The sequence below is a fragment of the Sitodiplosis mosellana genome, unplaced genomic scaffold (genome assembly GCF_009176505.1).
Source record: "Sitodiplosis mosellana isolate CC-2019 unplaced genomic scaffold, AAFC_SMos_1.0 Smas_scaffold_1, whole genome shotgun sequence".
NCBI classification, from domain to species: domain Eukaryota; kingdom Metazoa; phylum Arthropoda; class Insecta; order Diptera; family Cecidomyiidae; genus Sitodiplosis; species Sitodiplosis mosellana.
In genome coordinates, this window is record NW_022595244.1 from 12,279,554 (window position 1) to 12,291,885 (window position 12,332).

The following is a 12,332-nucleotide window of genomic DNA, read 5'->3' on the forward strand; positions in this document are numbered from 1 at the left end:
TGGGCCACGTGAATGGTAAGAATGTGATCGGCTCCTAAGCTGTATACTACGCCAACTGCATTGGCCAATATTCATCAATAATAATAGGTAATAAAAATAATACACGGCGTGTATTACACGCTTTGGTTATTGTATTCGAAAACTTTGGTTTATTTTTTTTTTTAATTCTGTTTTTGTTCGTCAAAACAATCGTCATAAATCATTTCAAATTTAAAACAACAAAAAACTAAAGTAAATATTTCGTGCTGGGTTCTTATTACGAAATCACAATTTTTATTCTAAAATCTGTTTTTCTGTGAACTATTGTTCACTCTGAAATACGTGCACTAAATTGAATTGGTTAACTGGCTTTTTATGCAATATCGATGTCATCTGAAGAATCATCGTCAAGATCCAATGAACCCAGTAGCGGCTATGAGTCAATCATTCTGTAAGTGAATAAAAATAAAAAAACCAAAACGATTTTTAAACTTTAGATCTGAAATTCCATTTTTGTCGCCCAACAGTATTGGACTAGGTATTGCTTTTCAATATTCATTAAAGAATTTTCGAGCACAGTTCATGCAAATTAAATTACTAAAATAATAATCGGGTAACACGAAAAAAAAGAACACAAAAGAAGAGTTTAAGGCTAAAGTTTATTTAAAAAAAAATATTTTTCTTTTCATTCATGCCATTGATATTATTGCTTTGACACACAGAGAATACACTAAATAAATCATTCACAACTAAAATTAATACTAAAATATTGCAATTGATTATAATCAAGGTGCTAAAACTAACGGTGCAATTTATAACAAAAGTCTTCTTAGTTAACATGAAAAAAAAAATATTCTGAGAAAATAAAATGTATTGATTTATTTTGACTTGAATGAAAATTATCGCAAAATGATCGGATCGTCATTTGACAGCAGAAAAGACGATAGATTCCCAAAAACAATCATCGACCAGCCATGATTGTATTGAACTAATCAACTGCTTATTTACAAAAGTTACAACCCAAGCTAAATGCCATTCTTAACATCGAAGGACTAAAGAAGTTCAATTACTCGTGTTGGTAATGCCCAAAATAGAAACGTTTCGAAGGTGGTATTGATTCGTTCAGCTTACAAACGACAGGATTGCATTTCCTTGTTTCTGCAACATTTTCAAAATGACAGATGATTCAATGGTTAATCGATTAAAATTTATTTCATCAATGCAGTTTGAACGACACAAAATTCCTGTCCAATTCACACGCACACAAACACATGAATTAGTTGAATGGCGTTTGATTATTTTTTTTTTTTCAAAAACGTTTTGTTTTTCATCATTCGCTTCAACAAAAATTAATATTAGAGAGTGATGTGTATAAATTGTTCATAGATGCTGGGGTGTTGAATACTCACACAAATGTGACAAATCCAAGTGTTAGGTGTTCTTAAACAAACTGTGCATATTGTATGTTGGACTGAAGCTGCGTTAAATTTTGTTTTATTTCATTTCGAACATAGAAAGTGCGACAGAGAAAAGAAAACGGTGTCAATTTATTTCATTTAATACTAGAATAAAGGAGGCAACATCCCACACCAACCGATCGAATACCGATCTTTTTCACCAAATCAATTTTCCTTGGACAAACACACATATGATACAAAGTAATAAAATGCAAAACTCAATATTTACATTCATTTTGAACAGGCAATAGATTATTATTATAGCGCATTTTATCCCTATGACTGGCCAGTGATAAAACTAAAATGTTGAAAAGAAAACAATTCGCAATAAAACCACCGAGATCGATCAATTTGGAGAGAATTCAAAGCAGTCAACACTTAAATCAAATTTTCATTTCATTTTCCCAGATGCATCGGTATACTTACACATCGATCACGTTGAATACCAAAATTATAATTTGTTTACAACTAATTGCTTGTCATTGGTTAGTAGTTAACAGACATTAATTCTTTATACCCGATTAATCCACCACACATTGAGAGTCAATCAAGAAAATAAGGGCAAAAAATAAGAACAAAAAATCAAACAAAAAACAATATCTTTTAATCGGTAATCTTAGAACCGCAATCAATCGCTATTGTTAAATATCAATGTTACCGCCAAATAGTCCCATACATGACATACACACGTGATTCAGGCATAAGTTCCAAAAAGAATATTTCCACCTCTTTCACTTCATTATATTACAGCTTATAAATATATAAATTTAGTTCGAAGATTTTGTTTCATGCAATTTTGAAAGGCCACAGACCGTGCATAGGTTTATCCCAAAGTGGTAATTAAATTAAAAAACAAGAAAACAGGTTATATCTTTGAACCACTCCTAAAAAAAATTGAAAAAAAATCGTGCTAATGCAAAGCAGTGAAATTATTAGGTTTAGTACACATTAATGGATTTAAAATTTACATGCAAAACAAATAAAGTGGTTGAGTAAAGTGGAAGAAGCTCTCCGAATAAATTAAGCCAATTGTATGCAATGTCGCTTACCTAGAATAGGAGTTATGCGTAATTTCATTCTGGAACGTATTCTCTGCTGGCATAATGAACTTTTGTACCAACTGAAAAAAAAAAAAATGAAAATGAAAGTGTCAATATTTCACATTGATGGGGAGACAAATTCAAAGCCATACCGATAAATTTCTCAGTCGTTCACTTCCCATGTAAACAGCCATGTGAATAACCAAGTAAATATTGAACAATATGTACAAAACGCTGAAAATGACTGTAAAAATAGACAAAAGAAATGCACACGGTTAACATGTGAAAATTATTTGCATTTTTCTTCAAATGAATAGTACTCACTGACTAATGTAAACCATCCCCAGTCTAAGTCAGCGTCGTTCAATCGATCCACGACGAATGTGATATTGATTGCGATAACAAGAATGAACAGAAGAACCGAAACAATTTTGTTGCCAATGCCATTGACGAATTCGCCCATAATGGCCACACTGGAGGTGAATGCAATGGTCGGAATCACAGCAAATGGTAGTTGCAACGACATGACCGCGTTTAGCACATCATTCATCCCAGTCAAATCTCGAATATCACTGAAGTAGGCAACGCAAAATGTTGGAACGATGGCAATCAAACGGGTAACGAAAACTCTCTTCCAACGCGCCCATTGCAAATTCAAAAAACCTTCCATCGCAAACTGGCCAGCGTACGTTCCAGTCATGGTTGAGCTTTGTCCCGCTGCCAAAATACCAACTGCCCAAATGTACATGGCCGCAATTCCAAAGGAACAACCCAAGAAAATGCCTCCTTTATACAAATCCGCATCAACTAGGTCGGTTGACTTTCCAAACAAATCCAACGCTTCTGCATACAACGGCGATGAATTATTTTTACACATTTGCACCTAAAATCCACAATGTAAAACATGTATTGTATGTACAGATGGTCTTTAAATTGAAAAGTTAAAAAGGTTAAAATTTTACGTACAACATTGTTGTTGGTCTGGTTGAAGAGACCGTGCGCGAAAACAGAAACCACAAATACATTTATGATGAACGACACAAACAAGGCGATACTGGCTTCAATGAAGAAATACATGTTCGCATCGCGAACCTTAGCCGAATCTCTTCTATCTACATCACGCGACTGAAAAAAGAGAAAAAAATAGAGAAACGACAGTGTGGTTGAGTTGACCGGTTTTCATTGTCTAGTTTGTTTTTGTTCAGTTCGAAATGTACCTTAACTAATGCCGAATGCAAGTACAAATTATGCGGCATAATCACAGCTCCAACAATACCAACAGCTTGTAATAATTCCTTTGATCCACAGTCTTTGCACCAAGGAATGAACATTCCTTCCATAACATCGATTTGACTTGGTGCCGAGACTATGTACTCATAGCCGAATGTTACAGCCATAACACTGATTAGAAACCCAAACAGCAATTCAAGCTTTCGCAAACCATATTTGTCAAGCATTAAAAATGAAAATGTGTCGATGATTGTAATCAAAGTGCCGGCCCACAAGGGAATACTGTCGAAAGAAACAATGCATTTTTAATCAATGACAATGTTTGGGCGATTTTTAACCAAAATGAAACATAATGGTGTTTATGAAAAAACTTACAATTTGTTTGACAATAAGAATAAAGCAATGGCTGTTCCAATGACTTCTTGCATATCCGATCCAATGATGGCAATCTCAGTCATAATCCACAGAACTAAACGTGGAAACGTTTTGTATTGTCTGTAGCACATTTCAGCCAAGTGTAAACCGCTCACAACTCCCAATCTATTTTAATTAAAAAAGGGAATTTTAACTTGTTTTCAATCTACGGAAGTGCGTGTAGATCATTACCTTGCAGCTAGCCGTTGCATAACTAAACCCAAAACTGTCGCTGTTAGCAAAACCCATAATAGCCTGTATCTCGCTACAACTCCGGACTGAAGATCTGATTCGATGTTTCCGGGATCCAAGTAAGCGATAGACATAAGAAAACCTGGTCCGGTGAAAGCCCATAGCTTACGAAAACTGAATCCTTCCTAAGAAGAACAGAAAAAAATCAATTGGTTAGAAATCATTTTGATCAAACTTTTTTTCTCAAATTGTTCTACATACCTGGTCTGGGATCCGGATTTTTTCATCGGAAAAATAAGTATCTAAATTCAAATTGAAGGAGGTGCTTTCGTTCGGTGGTCGTCCATTGACCGCATTGTTTGACGCATTTTTTGGAGTTTGTGCCGCTGACGTGGTCGTCTCATCAATGTAATCTGGTTCAAACGCTGTGTTTACTGCCATTTTGCCTACAATCAAATGTAAACAAACAAGTGCGTAAAATTATTTTGTGTAAATGAATAAGCGACGGGGAAAAACGGAGACGACGGCAAAAAAAACTAGCTATCAATGTTGATCATGATTCAGCAGTCAACGGCATTGTTGTTATTCAAACATTAAATAGTAATTTCGAGAATTTTTTCTGTTTTTTTTTCGTATGTAAGGAATAACCTTGATCGAAACTGCTCATTTGAATATTTGATTACTAACAACAGTTTGCATGCAATTTTGCTAACAAATGAGAAATTAGTATCTTCTGTAATTGGAATTATTGTATTTAAACATTTTGTCGAATTGTTTATTCACCAATACCCAGATCAAGCTGACATTTCTTTGAATCCGTTCAATGTGTTTATTGACAAATTTGTCACGAAAAAAATAAATAAAAGAACCGGAATAATCTATTTTTGTCTGCAACAAGCACGCTTGGGCAATCATATTGAGAATTCATTTTACGATTCGATTTTTTTTTATCATATTTGATGAGCAATTCATGTTTTGTTCACAGAAAAGCCATTTAATCGATTTTTGATTGCATTTTTACGAGCAAAACGGTTCAAATAATAATTCAAGTGCATCACGCCGATTATTTGCTTAGTGCTAGTTTCGGATTATCTTTTCAAATCATTTATTTAATCATCCGATGTCAATGAAAATGTGCTGATAACTTTCCAATTCAAGTGAGATGTTTTCTTTCTAAAACTGATCGATGGGTTGTCAAACAAATTTACCACCTGCAATTTGATAACAATTGAACGTTGATTTTATGACACAGAGAGTGTAAAAAAAAGTATGCCGTAAGAAATTCTCATCAAATGGCTTTACTTAGAGCGTTCAAAAAAAATATCACTGCGAATGAAACAGAAACGCCACCAACACATTCGTTTAATCTTATTTAAGATACGATTTTTTTAAACATTTTTTTCTTTCGTTCAATTTTTCGTTTTATGGTTGTTAGCACAGAAGATTAGGAAAATTAGCCGAATTGAAGCGCTGCCAACGGAATATTATTGCAAAAGCCGCATCGAATATGTTTGTGTATGGTTTTTCATTGTAATGTCGCTGTGCATGAGATTCATCGGCACACTTTTATTTCAAAACGTACGTTTTGCAATTGAAACTTCAGTTTTCAGTCGTCCAACGTGTACATGTGATGTCTGTTTAAACAGATTCATCCAGTTTTTTTTTATTATTTTGTCAAGCTATAAAAATCGATTTCACCTGTAAATGAACGAAATAAATTCAATTTACGTCAAAATTCAAGCGTTGACTCGTGTTCCAATTTCATGTATCGCTTTCAAATTGAATTGATAGCACAAGAGGACAATGATTAGATGTTCATTCAGTACAAAGTTCTTCTGTGTAACGGACAAATTGACCGTTTCCCAGCGCTTTTCATTGAAGTTTATGACACATAAATTTGTTGCCTGTGTCGCCATTTCGACAGTTGTACAATAAAATTGCGTAAAACGATATTGTTCCATGATAATTACACGGTATTTTCATCCGTGTCACACTGAACCGGAATATGATAAATGCATTGCACAAAAGGTTTGCCGAACGAGTAAATAATTTAATTGGGTTTGGAACCGCTTTTATTTTATTGGATAGAATTGGTTGCTGCCAAATGTGAAGATGTACCGAAAATTTCGAACTGGATGACATTCTGAAGCCATCACTTGAAACACTAATTCGGCTGATTCATAGCCGGTAAAGTACACATTAAAAGATAAAAACAGAAAAAACGGTCTCCAATTCAATTTGCGGTATGAATAAGTGGAATTTTTTTTCATGGCAGTAGTCAAGTGATGTAATTTATGGACGATTTGTATTGGCTTGGCGATAAATCATTTTGATTACAATGATTATTTTGAGAAGAATAACAATTGAAATTCATCCTTTTGCCTTTTCAGCGTTTTGCACGCTCAAAGCACACTCATCTCTCTATATATATCCATGTTATCACTCATCCACGAATTCTCAGTGCAAGTCAATTCTAAGTCAACTGAAACCGAGTCACGCCTTGCATATCAACACAAAAAATGTGATAATGTGTTTGTGTTTGCGTTCGCTTTTCTCCGCACATCGTTTGCATCAACAAATATCCAAAAAAAAATTTGAGATATGAAATGTATTACATTCAATTTTGCAGTCATTTAGTTCTGCAATTCATGTTTTGTTTGAGTCATTTCATTAATTACACAGCTGTATTATCGCACTGGACTATGGTAACAGATCAAATTACACGGTAAATTCGTTTTATTTTTGTTTAGCTTTCATCAAGACTGCAAATAGCAAAGCACCACGTGAAAATGTCAATGCTATGTAGTGTGCATCGGGTGTTTAACACTTTTTTGCATAGAAACTTAGCTAAAAATATTCAATCCAATGAGATTGTGAAATCAACGATTGTGTTTATTTCATTAATGCTACGTTTATAATAACTGGTTTTTCGTCGAACTGTCATTGGGCTCATCAACAAAGAAAAGAAGCTTCGTACAAAGTGCGTGATGTGTTCAAAAGCTGGGTAAAGAAGCAGGTGAGCAACAGAAGAAATAAAACAAGAAGAAAAAACAAAACAACGCAAACCACAATTGCTTTCATTTTCAAGACGTTCTGCAAACAAAGGGTCATAGAAATTGGTTTACGTCGATTTGCTTAGCCGTCGTGCTTACACCAGTTGTTTTCAGTAAACATGCAAAATGAATCGCACAAATTAGTATGTCGAATGTTTACATTCCGGATCATTTGGGATATCACACCTATTCTCAAATAATGGCCAGCAAAAACAATGTTCGTTTGCTTGGCATTGTCAATGAAATAATAAGTCACATAAGAGAAATGATTGTGACATTTTAAATGTTATGTGAGAAATGTGCACCAGTACAAAATGAATATTGATCAATTTATTGTGTTAAATGGTTTTTTTTTCAGTCCGCCGTTCTCTGCACGCGTGTTAATTGGGCAAATATTAGCTCTTTGGATTCTCCAAATTCGTTCGATTCGATGGCAATGTCAAAATCTAATGCGACGCATTATTTTTACATTTTGTAACACAACCTCTATGTTGTGAAATCAGGAAAAATCAGTTTTCAACGTGACAACGGGCTCGACCGAAAGAGATACCGAACAGAGAAAGAAAACAGAACACTGACGAAAGCAAAGTTATGTTTAGCTGATAAAATGTGTTGTTGCTTACATGAATTCGGATGTGTAGATTTCACTCTTTCTCTCTCTCTCTTACTCGCTCACACCTATACCGTTGTAATTAGCTGTTGCTTTTTTATCATCTATTCTTATAGAATATATGACTTGACATTTACATATCACGAAATTAGTTGAAATTTCTATAGGATTCCGTGTGAGGCACTTCAAACATTTATCGTGCAATTCCGATTTTCTTCTTTTTTTGCTCTTTACAATAACTTTTTTTTTCTTTTGAAATTTCTTACTTCATTTTCATGAAAACAAAACTAAATACAACACGATTTCATTCCAATGCCAAATACTTAAACAATCTTTGACGTTGCAAATGGTCACAAATTAAAAAAAAATATGTACAACAAATAAGACTCAAATGTGATTTGAACCAATTATCATTGTCACAAATGAAAACCGAAAGTTAATAATTGAACCGATAATGAGAAACAAAAGAAAATAAAAGGATATTACAAACGAAATAATAAAATTGAAAGAAAAATTGCTGTTGAGCTGTCGTTGTTAGTTGGTGAGTTTTTTTCTTTAGTGCGATTGTTTCCGTACAACTGAAGCGCACAAAGACCTCCGTTCGTTCGGCGCAACAATTTACGACTGACCTTATACTGTGCTACACAGTGCGTTGTGTTGTCAATCTACCCGTACTGTATATGCTATTAAGTTGGCGATAATGCGTTGTGCTCTTCCTCTAAATACGTAGTCTAGAGACTGCACATATCGTACAATCGGATAGGTATGTGTGTGTGTGTGTGTGTGTGTGGCGCGCGTAAATTTAAACAACAACAACACTGACAGCAGAAATTACGAACAATGGATTCTTAGGCGCCTGTGATAAAATTGACCATAAATTTGTTGAGATGATTCAGTTGGTTAAAAACTCCATTTTCCCATGAAAAAATTCTCATCATTTTGGAGTTGAACTAAACATTGTGTTGAATGCAATCCAGAGTGACATCTTTACTTATTGTCACCAAATTCATGGAGTGCATAACAAGATTCTGCAAAAAAAAATTCAAGAGTTTGGATTTGTGTTCTAAGTACACTTTCCGAGCCAAAAAAAAAGTACGGACAAATTGTAACGATCGAAGCGATTTAATCTTGAAACCAATTGAAAACGAGTGCCTTCTTCAAATGATAAGAATTACGTGAGCTTTAGCTCATAAATAGATTTTTATTTAGTGGATTTTATCAGTCGACGTGATCGGTTATCGACCAAACGATGGCGATTATATGTCATCTGGACTTTCAAATTCTTTCACAATTAAGATTACTTGCTTACGTAATCAAATATGCGAGACAATAATATTTACCAAACACTGTGTAAAACATTTTATTTGAGTTTACTGCTACCTACGGTTGTACATATAATGCGTCATAAAAGCCAGATAGTATTTGATCAATTGGTTTTCTAAAATTAGGTGGTAATACGAACCGTACGTTTATCTATCTAAATAAATGAAGACGTTGTCAATTTCTCCTTTTTCTTTTCAATTTGTTTTTATTTTTAAAATGTTCTAAACGTGTAAATGCTTAAATTGTAACGACTGTCTCCATGACATTAGTCGATTTTTGGAGCGAAATGACCGCGTGCTCTATCCTTGAATTCAATTCGTTTGATATCAACGTGAGGATATTCGCGTTCAAGAAGCTTCCGGTCCAAGTTCGGAAAGCGTGACATCAACTTGGTAACGTGATTCTTATCGCGACTGAAACAAAAGACAGATAAATCGAAAAATTATCTCATTTGCCGGAACTCAAATCGGGTTTCTTGACTTACTTCTTTGCTCTGGTCTTGAGTCTGAATAATTTTTCGCGATAGAATCGAAGGAAAGTTTGCACATCTCTGTCGTAATGATATTCATTGAAGAAGCGCCGTCTGAAATTTTTGTTGAACTTTTGTGGAATGAAGTATTCCTTTGTCCTGAAATGTGCGAGAAAAAAAATCGTCCGTTTGTTTATCTTGCAAATGTACTCGATTGTAATGATTTTACCGGTATAGATATCTGATTCCAAGTCGATTGGCTTCCATACGAGCCGGTCGTTCACCATCACGACCAGTTTCCAACAGATGATAAGCTTTGTTGCGTTCGCGAACCACTGTTTCGATGTTGCTCATCGATTCTTGTACTTTATCGACGCGCTCCGGACTGGGAAATAGCTCGGCCTCTAGATTGCATTCGTGCTCCATTGTAAGCAGCATATTTTTCTCCTTCAATAAAACATACCACAGCTTGTGCAATTCGGAATTTGATTTGATTCGCAATTCGTCCAATCGCCAGCTTCTACCACTTCGCACCTCATTTTTGGCCCAATTCTTTTTATCATCGAAAAATTCCATCAGATCATAGCGTGGCGTGGTGCTGTGGAAACCGGCCACCAGCAATTTTGTTTGATTCCCAATTTGTGGACTGAAACAATGGTGAAAACACAATTTATTTTGGAACATCAACATAACCTCACATTTTTTTGGGGCATTCAATTTTTTTCGCTGCCTAGTTTTCAGATTCAAATAAAACTTACCATAGAAAATTGGGTTTTGTTATATTTTTTGTTATGCTTAAATTAGTAAGACGACCACACAAAAGCCGAATGTCTTTTGTCCGATTCAAAATGCTTTGAATCGTAGACATTGTTCACAAGTTATTCGGTTTTCATCAATTTTTTTGGGAACACTGAATTGTGACAATTTGCCGTTGACAGATCGAAATGGTCTTGCATCGCAATGACAGTTGAACGTGTGTGTTTACCTCAACACACGCACATGCTGTAAACAGACATTTTTTTGATATATATTCAATTGAAGCGAAACTTTTATGCAAGACAATGTGATTCTACGCTAAAATCAACTGATTTTATTTATGCATATGAAAATGATTTACAGAAAAAAATAATGATATGAACTACTTCAATCGAATGTAATTTTCTTTCCCTTGAATTCGGTAATGGTTGGTTTTAGTTTTTGTTTTGCTTGCCACGATGGATGCAGTTCTGGATCAACCTTTTTCTCCATTGGTTGACCCGTTTGTTCCTCTCTATCGTCTAACCATTTGCGTTTCGTGCCCTCAGATCGGTTGACTGCTAGTTTTACTGGTTTTTTGTCACTCTTGTGGAAGAACGATGCTTCTTTTGGTTTCCTATCAAAGTCTTTGCTGCGATACAAACGTTGATTGGTTTCACCATCAGAGTCTACTTCCTGCTTTTGATTCGGTATAGCGGTCGATAGGTAGTTTGATCCGTCGGCTGTTATGAAGAAGTCATCAACTGTTGTTGGTGGCTCGGACACTTGGTTCTTTTCGGCGGGTCTAACATCGACATCGTCATCACTTTCACTCGAATCAGACTCTTCCGATTCGCTCGGTTCAGCATCAGGCTCTTTTTGTTTCTTCTTAGGTTTAACGGCCTTCTCTGGTTTACCATTTGGTTCTGCTTTTTGTTGATCCTTTTTATGTTTACCCTTTGTTGTTGCCGTCGAATCAGTGCCATCGGTTTCAGTGAACGAATTCTTCTTCTTTTTCACTTTTTCTGCATTCAAAGTCTTGTTTTTCTTTTTGAATAATTTCCTAACTGATCTTCTCCAATTCCATGACTCGTCCAATTTCAATTTCTTCCTAATCGCATCCAAAATATCATTTACACTTTTGTGCTCGCAAAAGTATCCCACAACAAGCTGGTCAACGGTTGAACTGGAATCGGCCAGATAGTTCTTTCCCGATTTGTAATACATGAGTGCCAGTAAACCAAGTCGCTTCGGTGACATGTGCTAAATGAACCAATTAATCAGAATATTAGCGATTTAGTTTGAACGATTAAAGATTGTTTATTGCCTCAAAGGACAGCACATACCTTAATTTGATTCAAAACATTTTGATAACGTTCAGATTTGGCCGCTCGATTTTGCTTCGGATTTTTTTCCGGGTGTTTCAATTTGTCTACAAGCTTACGAACGGTAGCCACTTTTGCCTGCTTGAATTTCCCTTGCAGTTGGATTATCTGTTAGTGAATAAGTGAACACTTTTGTTGTTAACAAAGCCAATTCGCATCCAAAATTTCGTTTCAAGTCAACACAAACGTTGGAAATTCACTGTTCGTGTTCATACCTGGTTATTGATTTGGGCCTTTTTGTCATTTTTGTTATTGCTTATCTTCTTGGCATTTTTTACAGGCTTCTTACCCTTTTCCATTTTACAACGTACTTCTCAATGCTGCTGTGATATTTATCACCGGCAAATACAAAAAAAAATATATCTCAACGCAATCAGTGCATGCAAACAAGCATGTTTTTCTTTACAATCTGTCAAAGTGTCATCGCTGAGTTGCTTTGACAACG

General features: G+C 35.1%; 3 protein-coding genes across 10 annotated transcripts; all 3 read right to left on the reverse strand.

The window, feature by feature from the left end:
* Positions 1-126: 126 nt before the first annotated feature.
* LOC129580504 (protein Malvolio-like) lies at positions 127-9,281 on the reverse strand. Of its 8 annotated transcripts, XR_008689361.1 has the most exons (13): positions 7,989-8,648; positions 4,574-4,758; positions 4,313-4,497; positions 4,082-4,246; positions 3,694-3,988; positions 3,443-3,601; positions 2,801-3,359; positions 2,629-2,720; positions 2,486-2,556; positions 1,863-2,320; positions 1,666-1,734; positions 1,389-1,456; positions 127-428 (listed from the first exon to the last, which is right to left on the reverse strand). XR_008689361.1 is itself a non-coding variant. In XM_055470975.1 (11 exons), the coding sequence occupies exons 2-10, from the start codon at positions 4,751-4,753 to the stop codon at positions 1,411-1,413; spliced, it is 1,752 nt and encodes a 583-aa protein (XP_055326950.1). In that variant the 5' UTR covers positions 4,754-4,758; positions 7,989-8,617; the 3' UTR covers positions 127-428; positions 1,389-1,410. The 8 variants fall into 8 exon arrangements, 5 of the variants coding, with proteins under 5 accessions (XP_055326950.1, XP_055326954.1, XP_055326949.1 ...); XR_008689360.1 differs by lacking the exon at positions 1,863-2,320 and having other exon boundaries at positions 7,989-8,617; XM_055470975.1 differs by lacking the exons at positions 1,666-1,734; positions 1,863-2,320 and having other exon boundaries at positions 7,989-8,617.
* Positions 9,282-9,476: 195 nt separating this feature from the next.
* On the reverse strand, positions 9,477-10,714 carry LOC129580508 (39S ribosomal protein L47, mitochondrial). The gene is made up of 4 exons (XM_055470983.1): positions 10,526-10,714; positions 9,997-10,413; positions 9,783-9,926; positions 9,477-9,711 (listed from the first exon to the last, which is right to left on the reverse strand). Exons 1-4 carry the CDS (start codon positions 10,633-10,635, stop codon positions 9,564-9,566), a joined length of 819 nt encoding a protein of 272 aa, XP_055326958.1. The 5' UTR covers positions 10,636-10,714; the 3' UTR covers positions 9,477-9,563.
* Positions 10,715-10,837: 123 nt separating this feature from the next.
* On the reverse strand, positions 10,838-12,314 carry LOC129580506 (serum response factor-binding protein 1). Its single transcript, XM_055470981.1, has 3 exons — positions 12,103-12,314; positions 11,849-11,995; positions 10,838-11,765 (listed from the first exon to the last, which is right to left on the reverse strand). The coding sequence occupies exons 1-3, from the start codon at positions 12,184-12,186 to the stop codon at positions 10,911-10,913; spliced, it is 1,086 nt and encodes a 361-aa protein (XP_055326956.1). The 5' UTR covers positions 12,187-12,314; the 3' UTR covers positions 10,838-10,910.
* Between the last annotated feature and the right edge of the window lie 18 nt (positions 12,315-12,332).

Coding starts and splice junctions, on each gene's coding strand:
- LOC129580506 (XM_055470981.1), bottom strand. CDS start 12,186: ATGGAAAAGGGTAAGAAGCCTGTAAAAAATGCCAAGAAGATAAGCAAT. Junction 11,996..12,102: donor AGGCCCAAATCAATAACCAG/GTATGAACACGA, acceptor ATTCACTAACAG/ATAATCCAACTGCAAGGGAA. Junction 11,766..11,848: donor ATGTTTTGAATCAAATTAAG/GTATGTGCTGTC, acceptor TGGTTCATTTAG/CACATGTCACCGAAGCGACT.
- LOC129580504 (XM_055470975.1), bottom strand. CDS start 4,753: ATGGCAGTAAACACAGCGTTTGAACCAGATTACATTGATGAGACGACC. Junction 4,498..4,573: donor AAATCCGGATCCCAGACCAG/GTATGTAGAACA, acceptor TGTTCTTCTTAG/GAAGGATTCAGTTTTCGTAA. Junction 3,602..3,693: donor TGCATTCGGCATTAGTTAAG/GTACATTTCGAA, acceptor CTCTTTTTTCAG/TCGCGTGATGTAGATAGAAG.
- LOC129580508 (XM_055470983.1), bottom strand. CDS start 10,635: ATGTCTACGATTCAAAGCATTTTGAATCGGACAAAAGACATTCGGCTT. Junction 10,414..10,525: donor ACAAAACCCAATTTTCTATG/GTAAGTTTTATT, acceptor CCATTGTTTCAG/TCCACAAATTGGGAATCAAA. Junction 9,712..9,782: donor CTCAAGACCAGAGCAAAGAA/GTAAGTCAAGAA, acceptor CTTTTGTTTCAG/TCGCGATAAGAATCACGTTA.